This window comes from Mugil cephalus, chromosome 19 (assembly GCF_022458985.1).
Source record: "Mugil cephalus isolate CIBA_MC_2020 chromosome 19, CIBA_Mcephalus_1.1, whole genome shotgun sequence".
NCBI lineage: Eukaryota > Metazoa > Chordata > Actinopteri > Mugiliformes > Mugilidae > Mugil > Mugil cephalus.
Window position 1 is genome coordinate 21521626 of NC_061788.1, and position 24529 is coordinate 21546154.

General features: G+C 39.8%; 3 protein-coding genes across 7 annotated transcripts in view; 2 read left to right on the top strand and 1 right to left on the bottom strand.

Annotated features, from left to right (window-relative positions):
* The window catches only part of pam (peptidylglycine alpha-amidating monooxygenase), a 23888-nt gene extending 20162 nt beyond the window's left edge, over positions 1-3726 (top strand). For all 4 annotated transcript variants that reach the window (XM_047569274.1, XM_047569276.1, XM_047569277.1 and 1 more), the window contains one exon: positions 985-3726. In XM_047569274.1, the coding sequence (XP_047425230.1) occupies positions 985-1163 (179 nt within the window). In that variant the 3' untranslated portion in view covers positions 1164-3726. The remainder of the gene's footprint in view (positions 1-984) is intronic.
* A 1595-nt stretch (positions 3727-5321) lies between these two features.
* pdzph1 (PDZ and pleckstrin homology domains 1) lies at positions 5322-15683 on the top strand. Of its 2 annotated transcripts, XM_047570163.1 has the most exons (13): positions 5322-5548; positions 6384-6472; positions 7446-9617; positions 9735-9896; positions 10334-10495; positions 10720-10821; positions 11128-11238; positions 11367-11545; positions 11631-11788; positions 11985-12027; positions 12185-12371; positions 13634-13769; positions 14369-15683. In XM_047570163.1, exons 2-13 carry the CDS (start codon positions 6412-6414, stop codon positions 14466-14468), a joined length of 3573 nt encoding a protein of 1190 aa, XP_047426119.1. In that variant the 5' UTR covers positions 5322-5548; positions 6384-6411; the 3' UTR covers positions 14469-15683. The 2 variants fall into 2 exon arrangements, with proteins under 2 accessions (XP_047426119.1, XP_047426120.1); XM_047570164.1 differs by lacking the exon at positions 11128-11238.
* A 1312-nt stretch (positions 15684-16995) lies between these two features.
* On the bottom strand, positions 16996-22588 carry macir (macrophage immunometabolism regulator). Its single transcript, XM_047570165.1, has 2 exons — positions 22487-22588; positions 16996-20469 (listed from the first exon to the last, which is right to left on the bottom strand). Exon 2 carries the CDS (start codon positions 20460-20462, stop codon positions 19812-19814), a length of 651 nt encoding a protein of 216 aa, XP_047426121.1. The 5' UTR covers positions 20463-20469; positions 22487-22588; the 3' UTR covers positions 16996-19811.
* Positions 22589-24529: the final 1941 nt, after the last annotated feature.

The window sequence follows — 24529 nt, forward strand, 5'->3', positions numbered from 1 at the left end:
TCTGAAACTTGTGATGCATTCACATTTAGCCTATCGGATGGAATAGTTAATGCAGTGGCTGAGGAATGGTATTAGATATTTGTTTGACTTCATTTATATATCTTGGATTAGCCGTCACCTCTGACTCGTTTACCGTATCGACCTCACCCACAGAAAACATTTCAAAATGAGTTATTTCCATAGTGACACTGATTTTTATACTGCTTAAAAAATTAAAGGACATCAGATGTGAAAAGTGGACCTGGCTCCATACTAGCCACAGCTGAGCTAGCTTTGGCTTGTGGAATATACGGTGGTAGTTTCGATTTTGTTGGATTTTGCTGAGCTTTGGTGTTGACCATGATGTTGACTGGTTGTCTGCTGTTAAAATATGTACAGTTTAAGCTATTTGTGGTCTGCTTAATAACAAGTTAGCTAGCCTCGATGCTGAGATGCGTCTCACCACCCTGTAACAGAAGCCCCTATATATCCATTTTTACTGTCACTTTTTGAGAGCCACAGTAACAAAACAATTTCCTTCAAGGATTAATAAAGTTTTCTGATTCTGATTCTTCCTTGCACGAAAGAGCTGATGCCAGCTCTGCTGGTGGGTTGAGGACCTTCTACGGCCCTGTCCAGCTCTCCTAGACTACCTGCCTGTGTCAAATGCATAAGTAGAGAGAAACAGTCAGAAAAGAAGAGGAGGGAAGAAATATCAGTAAAACGTTTCCTGTTTTGGGGTCTCTCTCATTTTTGCCCATCTAATCCACCCCTTGGAGCTCCCACTGCTTCTTAACTAACCACAACAGTATCACAGGTTTAACTGACTTGATGCTGTACTCTGATAAAAGAGTGTTCCTTTATCTTTTATTTTTTCAGCAGTGTATGCGTTTAGTATTTCTATATAAATGCACATGGGCAGATTGAGGACGGGAGTTACAAGTCTTCTTTGAGAATAAGACAGTCCTTTAATTTTGTCCTCTCTGGTGTTTCCCGTCTGTCCAGGTAAAGCAGTGGGCAGTCTGAACCTGGGGAACTTCTTTGCATCCCATAAGGGTTACACTCGCCAGGGTTTTGATCAGCTGAGCACTGAAGGCAGCGACCAAGAGAGGAACGATGAGGACAGCAGCGACTCTGAAAACGAGGAGTACTCTGCTCTCCCGCCTCCTCAGCCATCCTCTTAGACGCCCCGGAGCCGGCCGCCAACATTCTGCTTACCTTGCTGAGATGTGGTTATTCATCATGTGTAACTGTTGTGTCAGCTGCCAATCTTACGGTTTATATATTTAAATATGATACTGTATATGAATATAATTTGGCATAATTAAGGTTTAATTTATTTCATCTTAATTTAAACTGCCCGTGGTGGTGATACAGCCTTGGTGACTTGGCTCACCCACGTCCCTGTTTGTTCTCCACTCATCAAACTTGCTTTTACTGAAACGATTAGCACAGTCCACAGGACAAACGTCTGTGAAGTCTAGAGTCAGATTCAGCCTTAAGACGAAAAAAATAAATCTGCTAATGGCTTGAGATAATTCTAATTGTTTTTTGACATTGTCTTGAAATAGGATATCAAAGAAATTTCTTCAGCTCAATAGTTTTGTATTGGAAACAGAAAAACTCAAACCTCATCCCACTAGTGGATTTTTACTTAGACTCATAATGATCTTCACTTGATGACTTTTTACAATAGGTAATTTCTGCGACTGAAACGTGGTCAGATATTTCACCTTTATTCAATTAATGTTATTAATCAATTGCACTCAAAGCGACATGTTTGAAAAGCTGAAGGGTTCTGTTTTCATGGTGGTACTATGACCAGCACATGCTGCTTCTGTGTTGTGATTTTTGTTCCAGCAACACAGATACTTTAGTTCTTAAACATTGTAATGGAAAATGACTTCTCTAGACTAGACTTTACAATTGGCCTTAGTTGTGGTTTGATGTATCATGTCAACAGCTGGTCGTTGTGCTTATTCCATTAAAACAGAGCCCTGACTGAAAATTGATGCCATAATTTAAGTAGTTGAATGTTCATTTTGATATTTTTATCTGCACTTTCAGAACTGGACTTAAACAGTTTGTCCACAGCATTTCTCCGTCGAAGCAAGAAATCAGTGAAGTGGGATCAGTTAGGGAAAGCTTGCGGTATCATTGGGATTCATAAATGAATGAATCTCAGCACCAACAGAGTATGTCCAGTTTTGTTTTCCTGAAAAACAGTGAAACTTCCTCACGTAAATCTCTTCCATATAGTAACAATACACACAGCATTATTTCATTATAACTGTTTATGTTTCAGTTCAGTGTCGTTTCACTTGTTCTTCTGTGCCTTTTTGCATTTGTATTTTGCCTTTATTTATCACCTGCCATTACAACGTGTACCATGGGATAAAAAAAACAAACAAAAAACAACTGCTGCTAGTAAGCTTGTACTATACAGATTTCTCTTCCCTTCAATTGAACAGAAAATTGATATAATAGATGTATATTTATGTCTGAATGTGTGTGTGTTTGATGCCAATCAGCCATTCTCCAACAGCTAAATTGAACTGAGAAACAGTTGCTACATGCTTCTTATGTGCTGACCATAGAGTGTGTATATATATATATATATATACAAAATATATTTACACTCTTTGGTTGTGGCTTAAAGGGACCACATCAGTCTGTTTTTGTAGCGTCTTGCCTTCAAACCATTGACTTGTGTAGATAATGGTAGTGAATGTTATTGTTGTTAATGCTCTGAATCAACTAAATTATTTAATCCATGTTCCTTTCAGTAGAATCTCAAACCATACAGTTCCACCTTTAAGCCCAAGAGCCCAAATTGAATTATTCTAATCTTTTGTTTCTTCTGACAACAGTCCCGCCAACTCTAAATGTGCCAATGACTATCACAGACAACAGTATATTTGAGACATTGGATGATGATATACATTTGATTTAAAAATGTAAATCATCTTATTGCTTCACCTCTCTAACAAGTGTTTACAAGAATCCTGTGGAAATTAGTTGATACCTGGAACAGCAAAAACATCATAGCTCAGGTTAGTTGTATTTTAAAGTACCCCATTTGTAGCAGACGGGCTAAAACGTGTGAAATGGCTAGTGTGGTCTCTTTAAATGCTTTTCTTTGGTCGTCATCAGTAGCTTCTCTCCAGTTTTAGGGATCTTTATTAGCAGTGTAATCCAGTCCCAATCCTTTGTTCACTGTGAATCATATGTTAAAAACTGCAAACTTAAATACCCCACAAATTAACAGCTGCTGTGTTATGGTGGATCATTAGGATACTGTCAGGACCTGCACAGTATGAAAGAGGACGAATAGTGGTGGGACCAAGTATGTTAATTGGAAATGGATTTAACCACCAATTAGTCATGATTAGAAAGTGATGAATTCCTTTATTCGGTGTCATTTTCTGTGCTGCCAACTTCAGATGTACCTGAAAACACACAAAGTAAGCAACAAGCTGGGATGAAGACTGATGTTTATCCATCCAGAACATTTAGTTTCATTCTCAGGTTTTGTTTGCTCATTCTTGTTATTTTTACTTTCCAGATCTTTGTCAAATATTTATTTCCATATCCCCATGAAATCAATCATTTCCTTAACAGCATGCCATAGATTGCTGATATTACAGTCACATGTTGGCTATATATTTGTTGTGACACACTGGTTATGCTGCAAGAGTACTATTTTCAGCAACTATGTTATTTGTGTAATAAAGTGTCTGCAAAGCACCGCAATGTTATGAAAGTGATTTTTATAGTGACTTTACATTCTTTGACATTAGTTATTTGAATTAGCCTTGAGAGCTGTACACACACACTCTCACGCACACCTTGGAGGTAGGGTCAGGTTTGAAGTTCTCTAATACTCCAGCCATGCAGGGTTTGTGTGTGCTCTTCAGGTTTTTCCAAACTTTATGTTGGCCGACTACTATGTGGGGACTAAAATGCAGGGACCACTCAGAGTTAACCCTTTAAATGAGGGTTAAGACTTCATTTTAGGTTAGAATTCGGCTAAATTCAGTACAATATAATTTTACTTGTATACAATTCAAATGGTCACAACACTTTACAGAACCCCAAGCCTGAAACCGCCAGAGCAAGCACCATGAGTAGTGGTAAGCAGAAGCCAGCTCATATGGAGGGGACCCTGCTTGATGCCAGCCGGGTAGAGACAGAAAGAGAAAATCGGAGGAGAAGTGAGCAGCAGGCAGATCAAGATGATATATACATCTGAGTAAACATGCAGTACAAGATACAATATATCTGACCCTTTTTATGTGACAGATTGAAAATGAATTTGAAAAGAATTGATGGATCTAGCGTTCCAAATATTCATAGAAATTTTTAGTGGGTATGCAGAGAACAACGGTGCAAAACTGTCTGTAGCAATTCCAGTTAATTAAAGGTAAGTAAGATTATATGATGACATAAGAGGTATCATAACCTAGTACGTTGGATAATTAACACTCAGCTAGGAATTTATAAAAGCCATGAACAAAGGGGGGTAAGGTGATGGCACAGAGAACCCACTGGGCATCTTATGTTTTAGGCATCTTGTGTTTTAAATACCCAGCTGAACCCCTGCACCTGTGTGTATCAGCTGGTGGTCACCAGACAAAAGCAAACTGCAGCTGAGGGGTGTCACATACACAGAGCCACTGAAGAGGGGCTAAAATAAAAATAGGATTTCTCTTGCTAATTCCCATCAGAGCTCTTGCTGCAACATTTTGAATCAATTGGAGACTTTTTAAAGAGCTATTTGGATTGACACACAGTACTGAATTACAGTAATCCAACCTGGAAGACAGTTTTTCAGCATCACTTTGAGACAAAATGTTCCTACTATTTTTTACTGTAGAACTGGAGGTCAAGGCAATGTCATCCAGAGTAACTATACAATTAGACAGATAATCATCTGTCACTGGGTGTCATCTGCATAACAATGGAAATGTGAACATTATTGGTCCTAGCACAGAACCCTGAGAAACTCCATAACTTATTTTTGAATTATGGTTGACTTGGAAAAACTGGAATCTGACAGATAGGATTCAAATCAGTCTAATGTGAGTACTTTTATCTTGATCGCACTTTCAAGTTTCTGTAGTGAAATATTGTGATCAATAGTGTCAAAAGCAGCATCTAGTTAGTAAGGCATTATGACAAGGACTGTCTCCACAAAGATACAGCTGGTAACACAGAGTAATGCAGAGAGCTAAGCTGGAAAGTAGGCTTGATAAACATCTGGTAAAGATGTACATACTGTATTTAATTTACAGCTACATGATCTTTTTCTCAATTGTCCTCATTTGAGAGTGGAAGCGTGATGGAAAAAACAAGCTTCATTCTGGCATCCCCAGTGGCTGATGAGATTAAACACCTTTAAGCTGCTTTACGTTGAGAATAGAAACAATAAGAAGTGGAGCAGTCTGAGAGGCACAGACAATGTGGACGGTGTGGAGAGGCAGCAGCTGCTCACAGACCATCCGTGTGTCTGTCCTATCATATCCAACATTTAAAGTTTTGATAGCACCTAAGGACTTGACACCAGTAGGTAAGTTCAGCTGTTTTGTATGGGTTTGTTCTGTAGAGGTGCCTGTAATCTTTAATAAACCAGGTCATCATGAACCCCATAGATACACATTTTTAAAATGTGTTCTCATTGCATTGCACTGTAGCTATCCAACTGGGCTTGACTGGAAATAAATGTAATTCTCAAATTAAAATTGCTCAGAATGTGTCTGATTGACTTTATTTAGTGTAGTTCCATAGACTATCAACTGTTTGTATCTCTCTTGTTAAAAAGAAACTTATAACTTTAACAAATGGATAATATATAACAAGCTCTGACAATATTGTTTCAGTTTTGTCTGTCTGTGTAGCCAGAGTTCATTCAGAATGAATCTTTTACATCTGACCAGACACTTAATCACTGATCTGCTGGCTCTGTTGGCAGGAACACTGCAGGTGTCGGATGCACATGTCAGCACAGTCGTGTTTATTTGGATGCCAAAAGTTTAGCCTCAAGTACTGAATGTGCTTAAAACATGTAATTACACATTGCTGTTTATAACTTTAAATATCTTAATATTCCCTTTTGCTCAGCACTATGAAATAATTCAGCAATCATCTCAATGATGATGTATTCAGTATGCTGATTGAATATTTGACATTTAAAGTTTTCTGTTTACTTGGGCACTGTTCATGTCCATATTAGAAGGAGAACACAGAAAACTTAACTTCCCACACATCACACAAGGCATCCAAACTTAAGTCAAACGCAATCTGCTCTATGTGCTGTCCAACAATGCTGTCATTTACATTTAAAATGTTGTGTTATAGCTTACACGGATACAAAACCTGTTTATTTTCTTTGATTCATCTTGCAGTCGATGTGAGGCTGTGGCGTATTTAAGAATGAGCAAGAGGGGGAGGAGGAGGAACAGCAGGAGGAGGAAGAGCTCCAGCAGCAGCAAACGTGAGTTGGAGCTTTGGCTGGGGGCGTGGAGGGAGTGAGGTTAATCTTGTGCTTAGCTGAGTCACATTTTTCCCACACCTGCATGTAGTTTTCCAGCACTTGGATTCATCTAGAACAGTAGAAGACTCTGGAGACTCTGAAAAACTCTGGTTTTTATCAGTTTGTATGATGATGATGGGCTCAGCTGATAATCAATCATTATCAGCCTGTTCACATGCACTGTCCCTGTAATAAAGGTTGCCATTTCCATTACTCCAGAAAACAAATTACCATTCAGATTTAGTTTTTTTATATATATTAATTTAATGTAATACAACAAAGACGAATGATATGAAACAGTGACTGGTCAGTAAACATGGGACATTAGCGAAGTTAAAACCAAATCCACCATAAATTATGAGCCTACTCAGATGTCTCTCTGTGACAGCCAGTCAGAAAAAAGCAGAACAAACAGTTCTGCTGTTTGATAGGCAAGTAATATGAGCAATCAACCAATATCATGACTGAAACCTAATCTTCAGATTGAACATTTGCATCTAGATGAAACTGAACAGAATTTCTGAGTGTTTATTTTCATCTGTTCACCATTATCCACCATGGCATGTGGCATTTGTAGGCTGTAGCATGCAAAGATGTGACATGTAATCCAATGTGGGGTATAGAGGGGTTCTGATAGGCTGATCTTAATGGGGTACAGGCACAGGTATATCAGAAAGTTGAGTTCAGCTAAATTCTTAATAAAGAAAGATATGGCATAACATACATCAGAATACAGTGTTTCCCCTCACTTTACAACTTAATTCGATTGTCAGTATAATATTAATCTATCATTCATCTATACTGTGGAAGGCTATAAATCAGAATTTAAAAACATATTTGAATCTGACATAACACTACAAAGCTTTAATTAATGTCAAGATTTTGTACGTGTACTGTTTTTGACATGAGCTTTTTTGCTGTCTTTTACTTTCAGAGAGTGTCTCGCCATACATCTTTCAAAAGCAGAACAAAAGTAACAGCATCTGTTACAAAGATGACGTTGTTGAAAAGGGGGAAACAGACTGTCTTCGAAAGGAAAGCATTCTGTCGGTATCTGAAGATGAAGAGAAATACAACAGTGCTCCACCCAAGGAGAAAAGGTTTAAACAAGATTATCACATAAACTCATTCCCCCACCAGAGGAGTATTTATACCAAGACGACAGAGGACGAAGAGAACGGAGTAAAGATAGTAACGTCGGTGTCCGTCAGTGACACGAAGGATTCCTCTCCAAACATCCTGTTTCAGCAGTCTCATGAACCCTTGTCTGAAAATACATCCCACTCATCGAAGCCAGTTACCAACATCCTGAAAATTAACTGCACCGGATCACATGTCAGGCTCGAAATTCAAGAAATGCTGCAGCGTGATGTGTCTGGCATCAAGACCACGTTCGTTTTTATGAATGAAAACAGGAGCAATTCTGAGATGTTGTTTAACGGTAAATGTGAGAGGACGTCGATGTCCAACAATGAGTCATCTGAGAAGTCCTCGCAAAATGTGAGCGATCACTGTGGACATCCGAACTCTAATTACACATTCACCTTTGGCAGCATGAGTGAACAAACTAAAGCTTGTAATGATTCTAAATCTATTAGCTCAACAGACATGTGGGACAACCAAAACTGCTGCCAGTGCTGCAGCGCTCACAAACAACGCCAATCAGCCGCAAATCATCCATTTAACCCATCACTGCTGGTAAATGTCAGCCCTCAAGAGAAGAGGAAATGTTTTTACAAAAGCTCCAGCTGTGATCACTGTGACATTCCTCCACCGCAAGAGTTTGCAGACATTAAATGTAACACTTTAGAAGACCTGACACACGACCTGGCTTCCTGCAGGATTGACACATACAGTCCTGCTGACAAGCAGCAAAGGGAATTTTACCAGACCTACAGCGAAGAATCTAAATGCCCACAAGAAGAGGAACGAGCAGATCTGGCATATCCTTTTGATCAGTTATCAGAATCTGACAACTATGAACCCATGTTCATGAGACCCTCCTTATCTACCAACAGGTCCAGCTTCACCAAAGATTTCATCAGTTGTCAGAAGAGAAAGTCCTGGATTAGAAACAATAGTATTGGCACTGTTGAACACAGAGCTTGTTCATTGCCAAAGAAGAGACGGCAGACATTTCCTGGGATGTCACAGGGTCTCGGATTGATGCAAGAAGATTTTCTGCTGCCCTCTAGTGAATCTTTTTCCTCTTTGGTCATGTGTTCACTTCCTTTCCAGACAGAAAGGATGGGGAGGATTCACCAAGGCGATGCATTTGGAATAGGAAGCCATATTTCTTCGCAAATCAAAGGGAGTTCTCAGGCCGTCTCAGAAATCTCAGACAGGCATGATGGAAAACAGACGCTGCTCAGTCCATTCTATGTGACCAGCTCTGAGGAGAATCCAGATGATGTGTTTGCTGTCAGTGAACAATATAGAAGGCGAAGCAGCAATAAACAACAGGACACAGAATTAATAGGGAGAGTCTGTAAGGACATGGAAAGTCTGGACACTGATGAATGTGAATATAAAGTTGATCAGAGTGAAGTAGCAGACAGTGGATTTGACCAAGAAATGGGAGATGTAGAATATCACAGCCCAGAGCCCCTCAAACATGAGCTAAGTAGAAGAACCCTTGCTATACAAGTCATCCCTCCATCTTGCAGTGGCTCAGAGGAACAGCTACAGCCAGGTCAAAAGGAAGCTGTGTCCGTTTTCCCCGTAAACAGGAAGTCCTCGGTCATGACGATAACCGTTGGTGCTCTGGAACAAAGATTCCTGCAGATGGACTCAAGATCTTCATTGGGTAGCTGTATGGAAAAGGATAGAAATGGTTCGGAGGACTCTTGCAATTCCCCTTTGCAAGAGTCAGATGCAAGTTCATTAAACACAAATGATGTTCCAGAGGAGAATGATTCTAAACCGACTGCTGAACAAACAGGAAGTAGAAGCCTTTCTCTGCCACAGGGGGCAGATCATCTGCAGCTGCACCCAGGAAATGTTGGTACAGACGATTCAAATAAACCCGCATCATGTCCTGCCAAAGGATGCACAGACACACAAACCAAAGCTAAAGAGCTGCTCAGTAAACCAATACCGTCCAGATGTAAGTTCTACTAATGTTTGTAAAATGCTTTCTAAAATCTGTTTTATAGAATTATTTTCATGTGAAATGTAGTGGACATGGAATTGACCCTGTGTGGCTTTTCACGTCAATTTCCAGCATCTTTAGAAGGCAAGGAGCATCTGAAACCTGTGGCTCCTAAAGACCAGGAGAGTTGTGGCTCTGACCACTGGGCCAAGAGGAGAACACTCTTCAAGGAGAGCAAGCAGTGGAGCTCTGCTGGAGGAAGCTCAATCACCAGCGACATCACAGAAGAATCAGGTACATCCCACAGGGGACATCTTACAGGATGTGGCACAATGGTGAACGGCCACATTCACCATGAGTGCATAACTTCGAGTGCAGCTATTGCTCCACTCATTTGTAGTGCCTTGAACAGACCAGGTAAAAATAACAGCCACCAGGAAATTTTATTTAAGATTTTAACTTTAATGCGATGTGATGTCATGTACTGCAAACTATGGTGAAAAAACCAACCCAGACATATGTTCTGACCTCATGTTCAGATAATACGCCTAAAATAGGTGAAAAATACTGTGCTGTAAAAAGCCCCATTTCTACAAATCCAAATGGTTTAAATGCAATAATTTGGAATACTGTTTATTTAGAATTAGAGTAGAAGATTATTGTTCATGTAACATACTTATTGCACTCTTTCTATCTTTCTCATACTGGGACTGTATATTTTTATTTCCCAGTATCTGAGGACACTCGCTCTATGGACGTGACAGTTCAAGACAATGAAGACAGGGGCTTTTACACAGAGACGTTCCACTCTTCAGCATGGATTTACCAGGGAGATGATGTAGTCTCGGGGGCCATTTGTCCCGGCCTCACCAACAGAACTAGAGCCGTCTCAAGTAAGATTTTCTAAATTTGCTTGAAAATCAACTTTAATTAAGCTTTTTGATTGAGCTTGGCCAATGGGACTGTTTAGTGTTTTATCTCATTCAGATTATTGAGTTGATGTTGCTGAAAAATGGTTCAGAAATGTTCTTGTAGATCAAGCTAAACAAATGAAACACACACTGCATACCATATGTTCCTGCGTTCAGTTAATCATGACCTTCTGCTTTTCTCTCAGTTCGAGAGAGGACTGTCAAGATCAGCAAAGGGACGGGAGAGTATCCTTGGGGCTTTCGGATACAGTTTTCTAAACCCATTGTGGTTACAGAGGTTGACACAAGTAAGTGAATTCCTACTTCCCAGTGCTGACTTCACATGGTGTTATCAACTCTGAATTGAGAGGCTTCTCCATGAAATGGCAAACCAGGGTTTTAATCCGTGGCTGGTGCTGCTGCAGATAACCTTTGTTCAAATCTCTGGAAAATTATAGCACTTATGTCCAGACTCCTCTCAATGGCTGATATTGAATTGCCAGGAAATGTATTCCAGCAGTCTTTGGGAAAGAGCTGCAACAAACAGTCCGTCTGTTTATCTACCTTGGTGTCGTCATATGTTCAAGGTACAGTTTTCATTTATGTGGTTTCAGATGGAGCTGCAGAGGAAGCAGGCTTGTTGGTAGGGGACTATGTCCTAGCTGTCAATGGAATAGATGTCACCAGCATTCCTCATTCTGAGGCAGCTGATTTAGCCAGACAAGGTATGCTATGCTATCAGCCTGATAACAGCTAGTAATCACACTGCACATTTACAGCCTTGATCCAATAAGTGCCTTAGTGGAGTACAGGTTTAAAACATATGTGAAAATCACTCTTTTCCATAACGCAGGTCCAGATGTTCTAACTTTGACCATTGGGTCAGACATTGCTCGTGCTCCAAACACACCCAGGCCAGCATGTCGTGGTTACCTTCATAAGCGTACCCAGTCTGGTCTGATTAAAGGCTGGAGGAAGAGGTGGTTTGTGCTCACACATGACTGCTGCCTTTACTACTACAGGCATAAACGGGTAAGAAGGAGAAAGTCATGCATTCTAGAACAGTTGAGATGGATCCATCCATCCTCTTTTTAAAATGACTCTATATTCCCTGCAGGATGAAGGCAAGAGACGGGCTTTGTCAGCAGTAAAGCTGGAAGGCGCCGAGGTGGGACCAGATCTTTCCCTGGGGAAGCCATTTGTCTTCAAGTGCTGCCCGCAGTCCGGCAGTCGAATGTACTTCTTCTGCGCCACCTCAAACCAGGAAATGAAAAGGTACATTGCAGAAAAGAACCGTCTAGAACAAATATCATACTAAAAGTATTTATATTAAGCCTGGAAGCCAGATAACTTCATTCAAATGGTTGTATATATTGTGTAGGCTCAGAGTGAGGAATGCTGATGATAGTCGCTTTCTGGTTCAAAATGTTTGGTGGTACACATCATGTTTATGCTGTGGATTTGACTTTAGGTGGCTGGAAGCAATGGAGAAAGCCATTCATCCCGTCACACAGGTAACAGATCAGATGGTTCACCTGTAGTGAACCTGTGACTGTTGTTTATCATTGAGCTGCATTAGACTGCTCTGGCTGTTGATCAAACTGGTTTATCACCTGTCACGTTAGCCTCTCAGGCCGACACTGATCTCCTCAATTAACTCTCGTGTTTCAGAACCATGTGTGGGTGGATGTCACCAGACACAACTCCAATCTGCCGCCGCTTGCTGTGAAGAACCCAGACTGCCTCGGGTTGCTCCATAAAATGGACAAAAGCAAGGACACGTGGGTCCAGAACTACTGCATTCTGAAGGATAGTTGCCTGTACTTGTACAGCGGCATACGCGCAACTCATGCACATGGTACGGATGTGTTTCATGTTTTAAACAAGTGGCTGCACAGGGTGCTAAAAACTGCAGTCAAACTGTAAAATGTTTAACTGTAGAATTGATTTGACAGGTTACCATGCGTCACCAGCAGGTTGTGCTAAAGGGCCGGTGCTTGCTCAGTAGTAGGGCTTAACTTAAGCCTCTTACTTTATGCCTATTGAAGCAAGTCATAAGGCATCACCAGACAGAACATTTGTGTTTGATGTGGTTTTACTATTGACAAATTAGCTTTGTAATATATGACGTATTTCTCCTGATACTGTAATTTCATGTTGCCTCTCCTGGATCAAATAATGAGCTGCAGAGGATAGCCAGAGTTGTACACATGTAGTCAATTGTGTGTAAGATGACAATACAGTTCTGTTTGGTCAAGGTCAAGTAGCAGGAAATGTGCATTAATATCAGCAACAGAGAAGACGCAGTATAGAGATTATATAAAATAATATACTGACAACACAGAGACAATATAAGACTAGCTATACTGTATAGTGTATATATATTTATGAGACAAATGTGTATGGTGGTGCCAACTGCACTTATGTGTATCATGACTTACATGTATAAGATTTTACAAACTGTTAATGGGGTTGATGACAAGAGGAAAGAAATGGCTCCTGTGTTCGGTAGTTGTAAGCTCCTGTATCGCAGTCATTTGGATTTGCCTGTTTGATTCCAGGTTCTTGAATAGTTTAAGTCCTGGTTAGCGACTAGGGGAGCACCAACGATTTGCTTTTGTGTTTTTTGTTTTTTCGCCGAAGTAGATTCCCATCTTGTTTTGTGTCAGTACTGAACCAAAGGCGGAATACATACATATCAGAAGTTACCTCTTTATTCACACTTTCTAGTCAAACCTAGATTGTCCCAGTTTCTGATCTACAAAAGCTTTATTATATTTGTGAAAAACGAAAGACATTCTATCTTTGTTCTTAAAAGTAGAAAGAACATTTGCACACTATCGGTTCATTTAGAAGAATACTGTTTGAGGAATTTTGGAGATTTGACTAACCTTGGTCTTGGTCCTAAGTGGTATATGGTGTGACTGATGTCTTTTATTGGAACTGAAATGTAATTTAATTCACTAAAATTAACTAAAATTAACTGTTATAAGGTAATGTGGTTGAGATAAACTTTTTTCTTTCTTTTTTTTTTTTTTTGCATTTTTCGTGTTTAATGTTCTATGAGTGATCTATGCTAATCTAAAAGAGTTACATATTAGTCTTCTTGTGTGTGTTCAGGTGGGATCTACCTTCAGGGTTATATGGTGCGAGAACAGTCCTACGGCCCCAAGAAATCCACCATTGAGCTTAAACCACCATCTGATGAGTTCAAGACTTTCTACTTCTGTGCTGAAAACCCTAATGAAAATAAAAGGTAAGAACTTGTTAAGATGAGACACAAACTTATCAGTTGCCGTTTTCTGTGGGTGTTTGGTTTAATTGTCACTGTTGTTTTTCATTATTTCTGACTACATTTACTGCATAGTAGTGCAGTGAGCGACAGTTTAGTCCATATTCACGGGGACACCAGCACATCTGCCTAAGCCAGAAAGTGTTCATCTCTCAGTATTGTTTATGTTCTGACTCAGTCTGTGTGGTTTTGGGTTGAGTTTCCCACCTTCGTTCCTGGTTATCCAACAAATATGAGGCTCACAGTTGACAGAGGAAGCTGTATTAGTTGCACTGGGTGACTATTTGGACACATTTGTTTTGAAGGAGAGGTGGGAAATGCAGTTGATTGCCACTGAAAGCAATAGGGCCATAAAACTTATTCCCAACACAACAGTGATAATTTGATAGTTGTATTGTATATTATAGTATTGTGTAAGACAAATAGAACAATTTGTATGTAGCTTTTCATTAGTTTTTCCAAATCAAACCTAATTTAGTGCTCGGTAACCCAGCCCTGGGTTCCTTCAGTGAAAAGAGACACCAGATGAAGTTAATTCATATTGACCTTTCTGCTCTTTACAGATGGATCGCTGCTATCAAAGCCTCCATCAATAAGTGGCTGCTTCTACACCAGGCCCTTCAGGACTACATGAACTGCCCCTCAGAAGAGACCAGAATGTGAGACACAGCAAACTCTACAAGTTCAGTCAGCCTGTTGACCACTGGATGAGCCTCCGGTTTGAAGATCACTGCACTTTATTTTTTTCGAGGTGCTGGCATTCAGTTGAGACTCGTTGTCTTCATCGGGGTCACCGTCGGCCTAACACAGTTGTTCCATTTACTACAAGTGCTGCTGGAGTCTTCATCTTTTCACAAATTCTTTTCCTCCTTCATGCACCTAAGTAGCACCAGAAATGTTACTCTCTCTTAAAGACGATGTCACAGTTTCAAATGTGCAGCTGATTCAAGCAATTCATCCAGGGTTATGTTTGAAAATGTAAATAGAATAAAAACAAAACAAACAAAAAAACTACTTTATATTTTATCCTTTATCATCATCATCAGGGGTGGTCCATATAAAAATAAAAAAAGAAAGAAGAAATACATTTTTTCCTTTTCCTTTTATATTGTTCAAATATATCAACTCTATCTGTGGACTCTGTGTCAAAGAAGATCAAATGTTTATTTTTTATGCCTGCTCCCAAGGTGCATGGAGGAGGAAATGAAACTGTAGTAAATGGATCAACTTTATTAGACTGACGCGTTTCAGCTCATGGCCTTCCTTCATCTGGGTCATTAAGAAACACATTGCAAGGAAACGTTTAAATTAAGTATGAAGTAAAAAAAAAACTGTCATTTCAACTGGAAACTATTTCAGATACTGTATGTGAAAAAGAGACAGCCATGTCTAAGGCATGTATTTACTTTTAACTTAAATGTACTAATTTATCTTTGGGAAATGACCCTTGCCACTCTTTACAGTCCCTTTGTTTCTATCATCAACACCTGCTACCTGAGCAGGCTGAAGGTTATTGTCTGTGTCAGGTATTTGGATTGTGCCATAGGCTTTCAAAATAAGAGTCAGTAATTTATAAAACTTGTGATGGCCCAATTGTTTTCTGAATGGGAATGTGACCTGCTTTTATTCTCTTCCGTTTGCATGTGCTGCATATTAATTCATAACCTTTTAGACAATCTTTCAGTATTTGTCTAAAAATCCTCGAGGCAGTCTCATTTTGTCATGTGTACTTCTGAGATTTGCATGTTTTTATACTGACACCATGTGTTCTGCTACACGTAGAATAATTATGTGTGATGATGTTTTGATACTGCTTTTATTCACTGTAGGACAGAGTAAAGCCTCAAAGTGTTAGCCAAATAAATTCTTCTGACATTATGATTTGTGGCTACTTTATTGCAATTTCCATTTTTGTCTTACAGTAGTAGACTGAAACAACTGTCCACCGTGTGTGACTTATGACAGTACATCTTCTTGTACTCCTTGTACTTGTACTTCTGGGAAAGATCAAACAATAAACAGGTTCAAATCGTCTCAGGCAGAAACACCTGTATCTTCTCAGCGGTCTGTTTAACGACCTTTAATTCATTTAGTTAACAGTCACTGTTTAACATCAAAATGTACATTTTCTATTGAATATAGGGATTAATAGAAGAGACATACATTATAGAGTTAAACAAGCTGAACACCCCTTAAGTTTTAATAAGAAAAATTAGAAATAAAGAATTTTCACACAAAACAACAAAATAATTTCAGCCAGTATTAAATTTAGCCATATTAGTAGCTAAGATTTACTTTATTCTACAAAAATGTGTCACTAATAACTAATAATATGATTGTAATATGAAAAAATAGAAATGTGCCCTAAAGACATAACGCCTAGAATGACACATAAGTTCCTACTCTTAAACTCAGAACAGATTTGTATTTGGCCTGAAACATCTCAGAGATTCATTATCTAATCACTTAGCTCTTCGGATGGCAGTATCTTAGCCTCCAGTGTGTGAGAAACCTTGAATGTCCTTGAATTTTCGCATAAAGCAAATAACCACAACTGCCTTCTTTCACCTGCATAATATAATCAAAATTAGGAACATCCTGTCTCAGAGTGATGCTGAAAAACTAGTTGATTCATTTGTATCTTCCAGGCTGGATTATTGTAACTCATTCCTGTCTGTCCAAGTAGCTCTTTAAAAAGCCTCCAACTGATTCAAAACGCTGCAGCAAGAGCACTGACAGGAATTAGTAATAGAGATCATATCATTCGAGTTTTAGCTTCTCTTCACTGGCGCGCTTTAATATCTAGAATCTTTCTTCCTCTCTACTTTTAAGGTTAGGTTTAGGGCTTTTGGTACAGCTTGTAGTTCTAAGGCTGACTCAGCTGACACTGAATTATTATTGTTGCTGAAATAGGCCTAGACTGCTGGGGGATCCTTTCTCTGGTACAGAGCTCTTTTTCTCCATTACAAGTCATGCACTTCTGTGCTACTACTGTGTAGCATGTACTGCTATGTGTCCTCTACTACAGTGAGACTGTGATAGGAAAGAGGTGGTTACTCCGGTATGTGTCTGTAACATACAGCAGCATTCAATGCAGCAACTATAAGGTCTTTTCTTTACTATTGTGCATTGTGGATCACAACAGGAGCCTTTACAAATATTTGCAACAAAACAGGACAGTACCCATAAGAAAGTTACTTTTATGAATTTATTGATTAACCTAGAAATACTGAACACAATAAGATGAGTACAACAAAGTTGAAGAAAAGAAGATTACCACCCAACATGTCTAAAGGATGGTAATTTAACTGTTGCCTAAATGACCAACACTTCACATCCTTCACTGCTCAGATTCAGATTTTAGTCGCACACTGGCTCACTGATGCCTAGCGTAAAAATGGATGTAATATCGTCTTTTTCCTCTAAACATTTATAAAAGGTCTCAGTGAAATTCTAAAGAGTTTTGAAACATCATGTGACATCCATTTCAAGCGCACATAAGAGTCGGCTCCATTCAGCATTTCAAATCTCAACTAAATCACCACAATCAAATACAAATTAATGATGTTTCCATCCGCTCCTGTTCCAGTAAGGTTAGGCCACGTAAACATTAAACATTGCAGAGGTCAGCCAGGCAATATGAGGATGAGAGAACTGCACTTAAACCTCAAGACAAACACAAGAGAAATGTGCCATGTTGCTAGTTTCATGTATTCATTTGAGGAAGGTCACATTCTCCTCATCAGTCCACAGAGATATGTTTATGACTATGGCCATTTTTGTTGCAGCTTCAGTTTTTGTGTGTCACAATACATTTGGAAAAACTCATCATAGTAATAATCAGCATATTCACTTAAAAGGACAATCACTAAATTATTCAAAATACTTCAATTTCAAATTCATGCTCTTCACATTGATCCTAACTGACACTTTCTGACCAACTGCAATACTTAAAGAATGAATGTACATATTCTAAATTAGAAATGAAACATAACATCTATTTAGAGATGTGTCACTGAACACTTCTGTCCCTAATAATCTGACCTGAGAATATCGAGATGAACGGTCTCACAGACTTCACCAGGTTTACTCAGATCATTTCATTTTCTACAACAGAACAATTAGAAAGATGCATTTATCATTTTCAAATTCAACACAGAAGCATGTTACAAGTGGTTTAAATAAAATTAATGTTCTAGTGTTTCAGTGTAACAGAGAACACAAAGTTCTGAGACAAAATGAGACAAAAGAGTACAACGAACTGTGATAAACTCAAGGGGTGTAGAGATTCTTCCAGAGGAGTGTAAGTGTTCGAATGGCTTACTTATATACAATATTCCAGCGTTTACAGTGAACGTCGAATCGGTGCCATGACGGTGATGATATCAAGGTGCACTGACATTTCCAGAGATAGTCTGACAGTAGATGTCCAACAGTGCAATCATGTGCAGAAAGCCTGTTTCTGCAGTAGAGGCATTGGGAACCCGTCCATTACCAGCTGTAAGGACTCACATACACACACACTTAAAAAGACACACGTCTACACACTGCTGTGCGCTCACAACCAATATACAAAACTGATGACACACCAATATGGTTTACAAAAGCCAACATATTCCCAAGTATATTTGCAAAAAATAACCAATAAGTAGTTGAAGAAAAAAATGAAGTGACACTCCACTCGTGTGCATCTGTGTGTCTGTGGATCTTTCCCACTCTCTATGTGGAGTGTAGAATTCTGTAGCATCTGAAAACAGTACACGCTGCAGCAGTGGTTCCCAAACTGGGGGACTGGCCCCCTGGCAGGACACAGAACTGTGGATGAGCTGGGCGTGGTACGGAGAGAAACTAAGCAGAGTTAATATGATTGATGGATTAATGCTTTCACTGTCTTTGTTAACTGGTTACTAGCTGTGGGGCGAAAAACTTGTTTTGGCTATATTTCAAAAAGTTTGAGAACCACTGCATTAAAGCACTGAAAAGCCCACAAAGGTGTCATAGGTATAGGTAAATATCATTCTTCTGTCCAGTCCGGCTACAGGAAGTAGTGCTCCGTGTGTGACTTAAGAAGCACGGCACAGTCACCATTCTGTGTAAAATACATTTTTAACCAATGTAGCTGACCAAAGTCTTTGGGCCAAATCCAGCCATGGGACATGTGGTGCATTCCTCCCCTCCTCATTATTTCCTACATCCCTCTAATGGTGCTAAATCATTCCAGTGTATAAAAGAAAACTAAGGGTTCACCTTAGCAACAGTATGGACTGAGAGAATGTTTGCAACATACACTAACTCCTAAAAGTGGCATATGAATCCTAATACAATATTCTTATGCCATTTTAAGAGTCCTAATGTAAGACCAACTGTAAGAAATATATCTTTACTCATTCTTCAAATATCAAATATGAAAAGGAGTATTATCTCTTACATCACTTCCTTATGGTATATAACAGGTTTAAACGTCTATTGGCATTGACTGACAGCAAGAAAACGTAAATAAATTAATAAATAAATAAATACCCTACATTTGCAACACAATAAAGCATCATCTTGTTGAACTGACAGTCCTATTCAATTTCATAATCTAAAAAAACAACAACCATTAACAACTCCTCACGGCTCAACAGTAAAACTAGCATTGGACTGATAGCGATGGAGCGTTTTAAAGCTGATACAGTATGTGATATGTGCTTCTCTCAGCTGTAAGCTGATTTACCAGTGTGTATCTAACCAGTACACACACACACACACACACACACAATGCTGTCAACACATAGGTCCACCAGTTATTGCTAAGTTTATATAGTTCACATTTTTAACCTCAATGACCTCACAATGTTATGCGTACAGTACACAGTAAACCCCTCACATAATAATATAACAGGATTATCAGGCTGTCTGCTTAGAGAACTGTTTATAATCTGAGTAGAAAGAAACAAGCTGGAAATAGCACCTAAATCCCAAGGAGGGTGAAAAGACGCCTAAAAAAGTCCCTCCACTGTGCTTTCATGTCTTGTTTCTGGTAAATACTCGTTCCCCTCGCAGGTTGAGGTGTTGCAGTTGGTACTGTAACACCTCAGTGTCTGATGACTCTTTGATACTGATTTTGTCCAGATTAAGGTAGTCCAGAGACTTGGACTGGGCCCCTTTCCCTTTGAGCAAACAGAGGGGAAGTGGAGAGTGCAGAGCCTTCCCAGGCTCACTGAGGGCCATGGACCTGAGGAGGGTTTCACTCGAGCTGGGCATACGCCTTCGTCTCCGGCCGTTGGCAGCAGGAATGTCGTAGGGTTGGTAGTAGCGACCTTTGGCTTTGAAGATTCGTGAGGACCGGTGGACGCCCAAGTCCGCAGACTTGGGGGCAGTGCTCTGGATGGAGGTAGGCACGGCCTCTGATACAGAGCCCTTCTCTGGTGTGCCCTCTGACCACTTGTGGGCCAGTTTGAGCAGCTCCTCACCAGTGGTGAAGCCCACCAAGTAGTTAGAGTCCATGTGGAGGATCTGATATCCTGCAACAGTACCTCTGATGGGGGAGCACGGGGTGCTGGCACAGCGGGGTCTCTCTACTTCTGGCTTCAATGTGGCTTTGATCTCAGCTGTGGGAATGGAGACATGTGCCCTGGACACCCCACTGATGTCCATTTCCATTCCTACAGACATATCCTGACTGAGGAGAGGTAGAGAAAAAAAACATTACTTGGGGGTAAAACAGTTACACTGAAAACAAACACTAAAGAGCAAACATTCATTGAACATCTCATGGAAAGAGCCTCAGACATTTCTAAAGGACTGTAAAGTGACAACAAATAATGATTCTCATAATCGTAGACTTTGGCTTTGAAGAAATGAACAGGATCACGTCTTGGTGATACATGCAGATATTTATTGCTAACCACACATCTAACTAACTTCTGAATGAACGAGGGAATTACAGTGAATTACAGTCTGGCAGCAAGTGAATGAATGAGGTGTTAATCCTGAACTCATGACTCAGTTGGGATGTAACTTCTAAGCAACTCGAGGCCTCTCTTCAACACTGAACAACCGTGGCATGGCAGAGTGGCAAGGACAAAGACACTGCTCTGTAAAAAGAACATTTTCAACAATCTGCAATTTTCTAAACATCATATGAACAAGCCGGGAGACTAACAGTTTTGTGGACAAATGAAACCAAAGCAGAATTATTTGATTTAAATGAGAGGCTCATGTCTGGAGACTAAAAAAAAAACACTGTACTCCAGCATCAGAACCTCATCTCATCCATGAAACATGGGGGTGCTAGTGTAGTTGTCGGGGCCTGTTCTGCTAGAACTGAGTTGGGGCAGCTTGACACTATTGACACCACCAATGAATTCTGGATCATTTCTTCAGGGTTTTCCAGCATGAACCACCTTTTTAAGGTCAGGGTACAGCATCTCAATAGGATCCAGGTAAGGACTTTGCCAAAGTCCAAAGTCTTGATTTAGTTTGTCCTGACGTCTAGCTCTTGAGGATCTATTGTTCTACTTCACTTTGTCAGGCAGGTCCTATTGAAACAATTTCTTGATTGAGAACAGGTGTGGCAGTGATCAGGCCTGGGTGTGACTACAAAATGAACTGAGATGTGATAAACCACAGTTAAGTTATGTATTAACAGAGGTATCTTAGTGACTGTCATGTTTTCATGTTTTTGTAGGTTAATTTAAAAACTGCATTTGGTGTTTACTTGTGTTATCTTTGTCTGATGATCTGAACTGAAACATTTAGATGAGACAAACATGCAAAAAAAAGAGAGAAAGAGAAATCAGCAAGGGTGCAAACACTTTTTCATCCCTATGTACATCCAAGTGCAAATGTGGCATGACTTGTACCCTATCACTGGGCTAATTTTGCCCATTCAAAGTATGTTGTGTACCCACACTACATGCAGTGATAATAAAGTCGAATCTAGTCTAAACACCACAATCTGAATGAAATACTAGATATACATTACTCGACATATACTTGTCATTTGTAAATAGGGAAGGTGCATGCTAATTCCTGGTTTACACGTCGTGCGCTATTTTATGATTGAAGCTAAGAAAAATAGGCTATGCGGTTTCCACTGATAGTTACGAAGGTGAACTGAGATGTTTAACACGAGAGGAGCGAAGCCGCAGCAGAATGGCGGGGCCAGTTTGAGCCAGTCTGGAAAAGCTGCAACAGCGACAATTAAAGATCTTCCCCCCTGATGTAACAGGCTTCACGTCTCGGACCTGACACACACAGACACATACATACATACACACGGACATAACTGGTACGATGTAGGTCCTAATCTTTAATACATGTAAGCTAGCACTATGAGAGCAGCAGCTAATACAGATAACATGACAGTGTAAAAGATGGCTGTTGCAACAAGCGACAGGCCGGGTTCATTCCGTCTCCGCCGAACAGGACTCCAAGCAACGCCGCACTGTCATGAGAACAAGCATCATCTCAAAGCACACGTTTCCATTTGTCTAACACACTCTTAAACGCGACACATCGGTCATTTTTAACGTCAGCTCTGCTAACACATGACTGTCAGGACCAGACCACGAGCGACGTTTACGGGGAATAAATAAGGACACTTCATCTTCGCCGTTTAACGTTCTCCTTCAAATATGTCATAGTTTCACAAACTGTGACAAAACTGTCTAATTATTATTATTTTTAACACTAACCTGATTGACAGCGGAGAATCCAAATTCAACCTTCTCGTCCCTCTGTACGGTCTAGTACAGTGCACTCCGCTGTCTCACGCCCTTGTTCCGTCAACAGCAGCGAGGAAGAGGTACACTTCCGGTCTCTCCTTCGCGCGCACGCACGCGCACAAACCAAAAATACACAAATAAAAAAACAAAAAGTCATTTTCCTACGTCGTAAGGTTGCGCTTAACGGACAATTAAATTAAATTAAATTAAATTAAATTAAATTAAATTTTAAGAAAAGTTGACCTTTAAAGAAAAATATTTTTCAGTTGCTAGTGATGGTAACAGTACTAAACCCACTGTGGTAATTTTTCACCCAAAAAACTGACAAACATCAGCAGACACACGAACATAAACACTTGGTCTTTCCAATAATGCTGCAGTGGTTGGCAGAAGAGGTGGAGCAGGTGCTGCTGACACCCCTTGCCCCCATTCCTGTTTTTTGTAGCTTGTTGTAGTTGTTGCTAGATGGTAGAAGTAAAAGGACACAGGGTTTATGTGAACGGAAAAATGTTTTTCCGTCCACTTTTTAGATATGCTGATCAATGCCAGTTTTTCTCTTTCACCAGTCCCGCAACATCATTTTTGATATTCCAGTGAGTCTGCAGCCACACTATCTGCTCTTTTAACACCTATAATGAGTGCACATTGATTGATTCTGGTAAGAGATTGTTAGAGTGCTCCCACAACATTGGAATTGTACCTTTTGCTTTGTACCTTGTGCCATCTGTTTTGACATATTTTGGGCATCCACTGCGAGAAGTTGGAGTATCCTCTCCACTCTGCACACTTGCAACATCTTTAAACTTCATCACAAGCTCTCTCATCGTGGTCTTTCACACATCCTCTGCACCATTTCTTTCCTTGTAAGTGGCTATCTCTTGCTCATACTTTTAAATGTAGTTAAATGTAGTCGCGCATGCTTTAAAATAAACCTCAGTTACCCAAGTATTTCAGTGCTTTCCACAAATCCTCATCTTTTATTTATTTTACCTATGACCATGCATTTTACTCTCATAAAATGGTGACTTCTCACACTGTTATCATTAGCTTTTGTCCAGACTCACTTATTGGTGCATGTCAGGACTTGAATGTTCATGCACTTGAACGTAGCTTGAGAACGCTGACTCTTCTCTGTTGTTGTATACATATGACCTTTCAATTGTGAAGATAGCAGCACAAACCACTTCATCTTTCCCCATATTAAATGATGTTGATAACATTTCAGCACTGGCAAGATAAAAATTGAGCTTGTGGTGAAATAGCATTTTTGCTTTAATTAGAATTTTTGCTCTGATTTCATTTCCTGTTCTGTTTTTTTTCTATATAGCTGTTGCTGGAGTTCTTTTCACCTTTGATAATGATTTTGTTTTCAAGGTATGCTCCCGCTTCTTACATTTAATTGCTAGACTTCTTTTTCCCATGGGCAAGTGGACGGTTGGTGCAAGTAGAACAGGAAGGATGACCCATGTACAGAGTTGGCCAGGCAGGCAGGAACAGTTTAGATGGTTCCTTAAAGATCGAAGGCAAGCTTACGTGCAAGTTGTCACGTGACAAGAACAGGAAAAACCAGGAGAGAATGGAAACAGGCATTATAAAACAAGATCAAGTGTAACATGCAGGTGTTTGTTATAATCAGGTGAGCAGAAGGAAAGTATGGGGACATCTGGTGTATGGCTGAGGTAAGACAGGAGACAGATCTCAGGAACAGACACCAGCTATGATCAGTCCCAACAATACTAAATCTGGGCTCAAATTTAACACAGATCTGTTTATTTTTCTGACTTGGCAATATTTCTACTGAACAGGTGTTTCACTTTTACTGCATATTATGGAATTTTCCAGTATATCCACCTACAGTGAGTGTTAACACTGTATCTCCAGATGATTGTAAGAAATAAGGAAATTATTACTGATATTCTACATTTCATAAATGCCTCTGACACTGCCAGGCAAAGAGAATAAAATAAAAACGTTGGTGTTTCTGGAAAATTACTTACAGTCAACCCACTATCT

Excerpts from the sequence above, each read along its gene's own strand:
- pdzph1 (XM_047570163.1), top strand. The coding sequence starts at position 6,412 with ATGAGCAAGAGGGGGAGGAGGAGGAACAGCAGGAGGAGGAAGAGCTCC. Across the intron at positions 9,897-10,333 it reads CGACATCACAGAAGAATCAG|TATCTGAGGACACTCGCTCT; the intron begins GTACATCCCACA and ends TTTATTTCCCAG. Across the intron at positions 11,546-11,630 it reads ACTACTACAGGCATAAACGG|GATGAAGGCAAGAGACGGGC; the intron begins GTAAGAAGGAGA and ends TATTCCCTGCAG.
- macir (XM_047570165.1), bottom strand. The coding sequence starts at position 20,462 with ATGTCTGTAGGAATGGAAATGGACATCAGTGGGGTGTCCAGGGCACAT.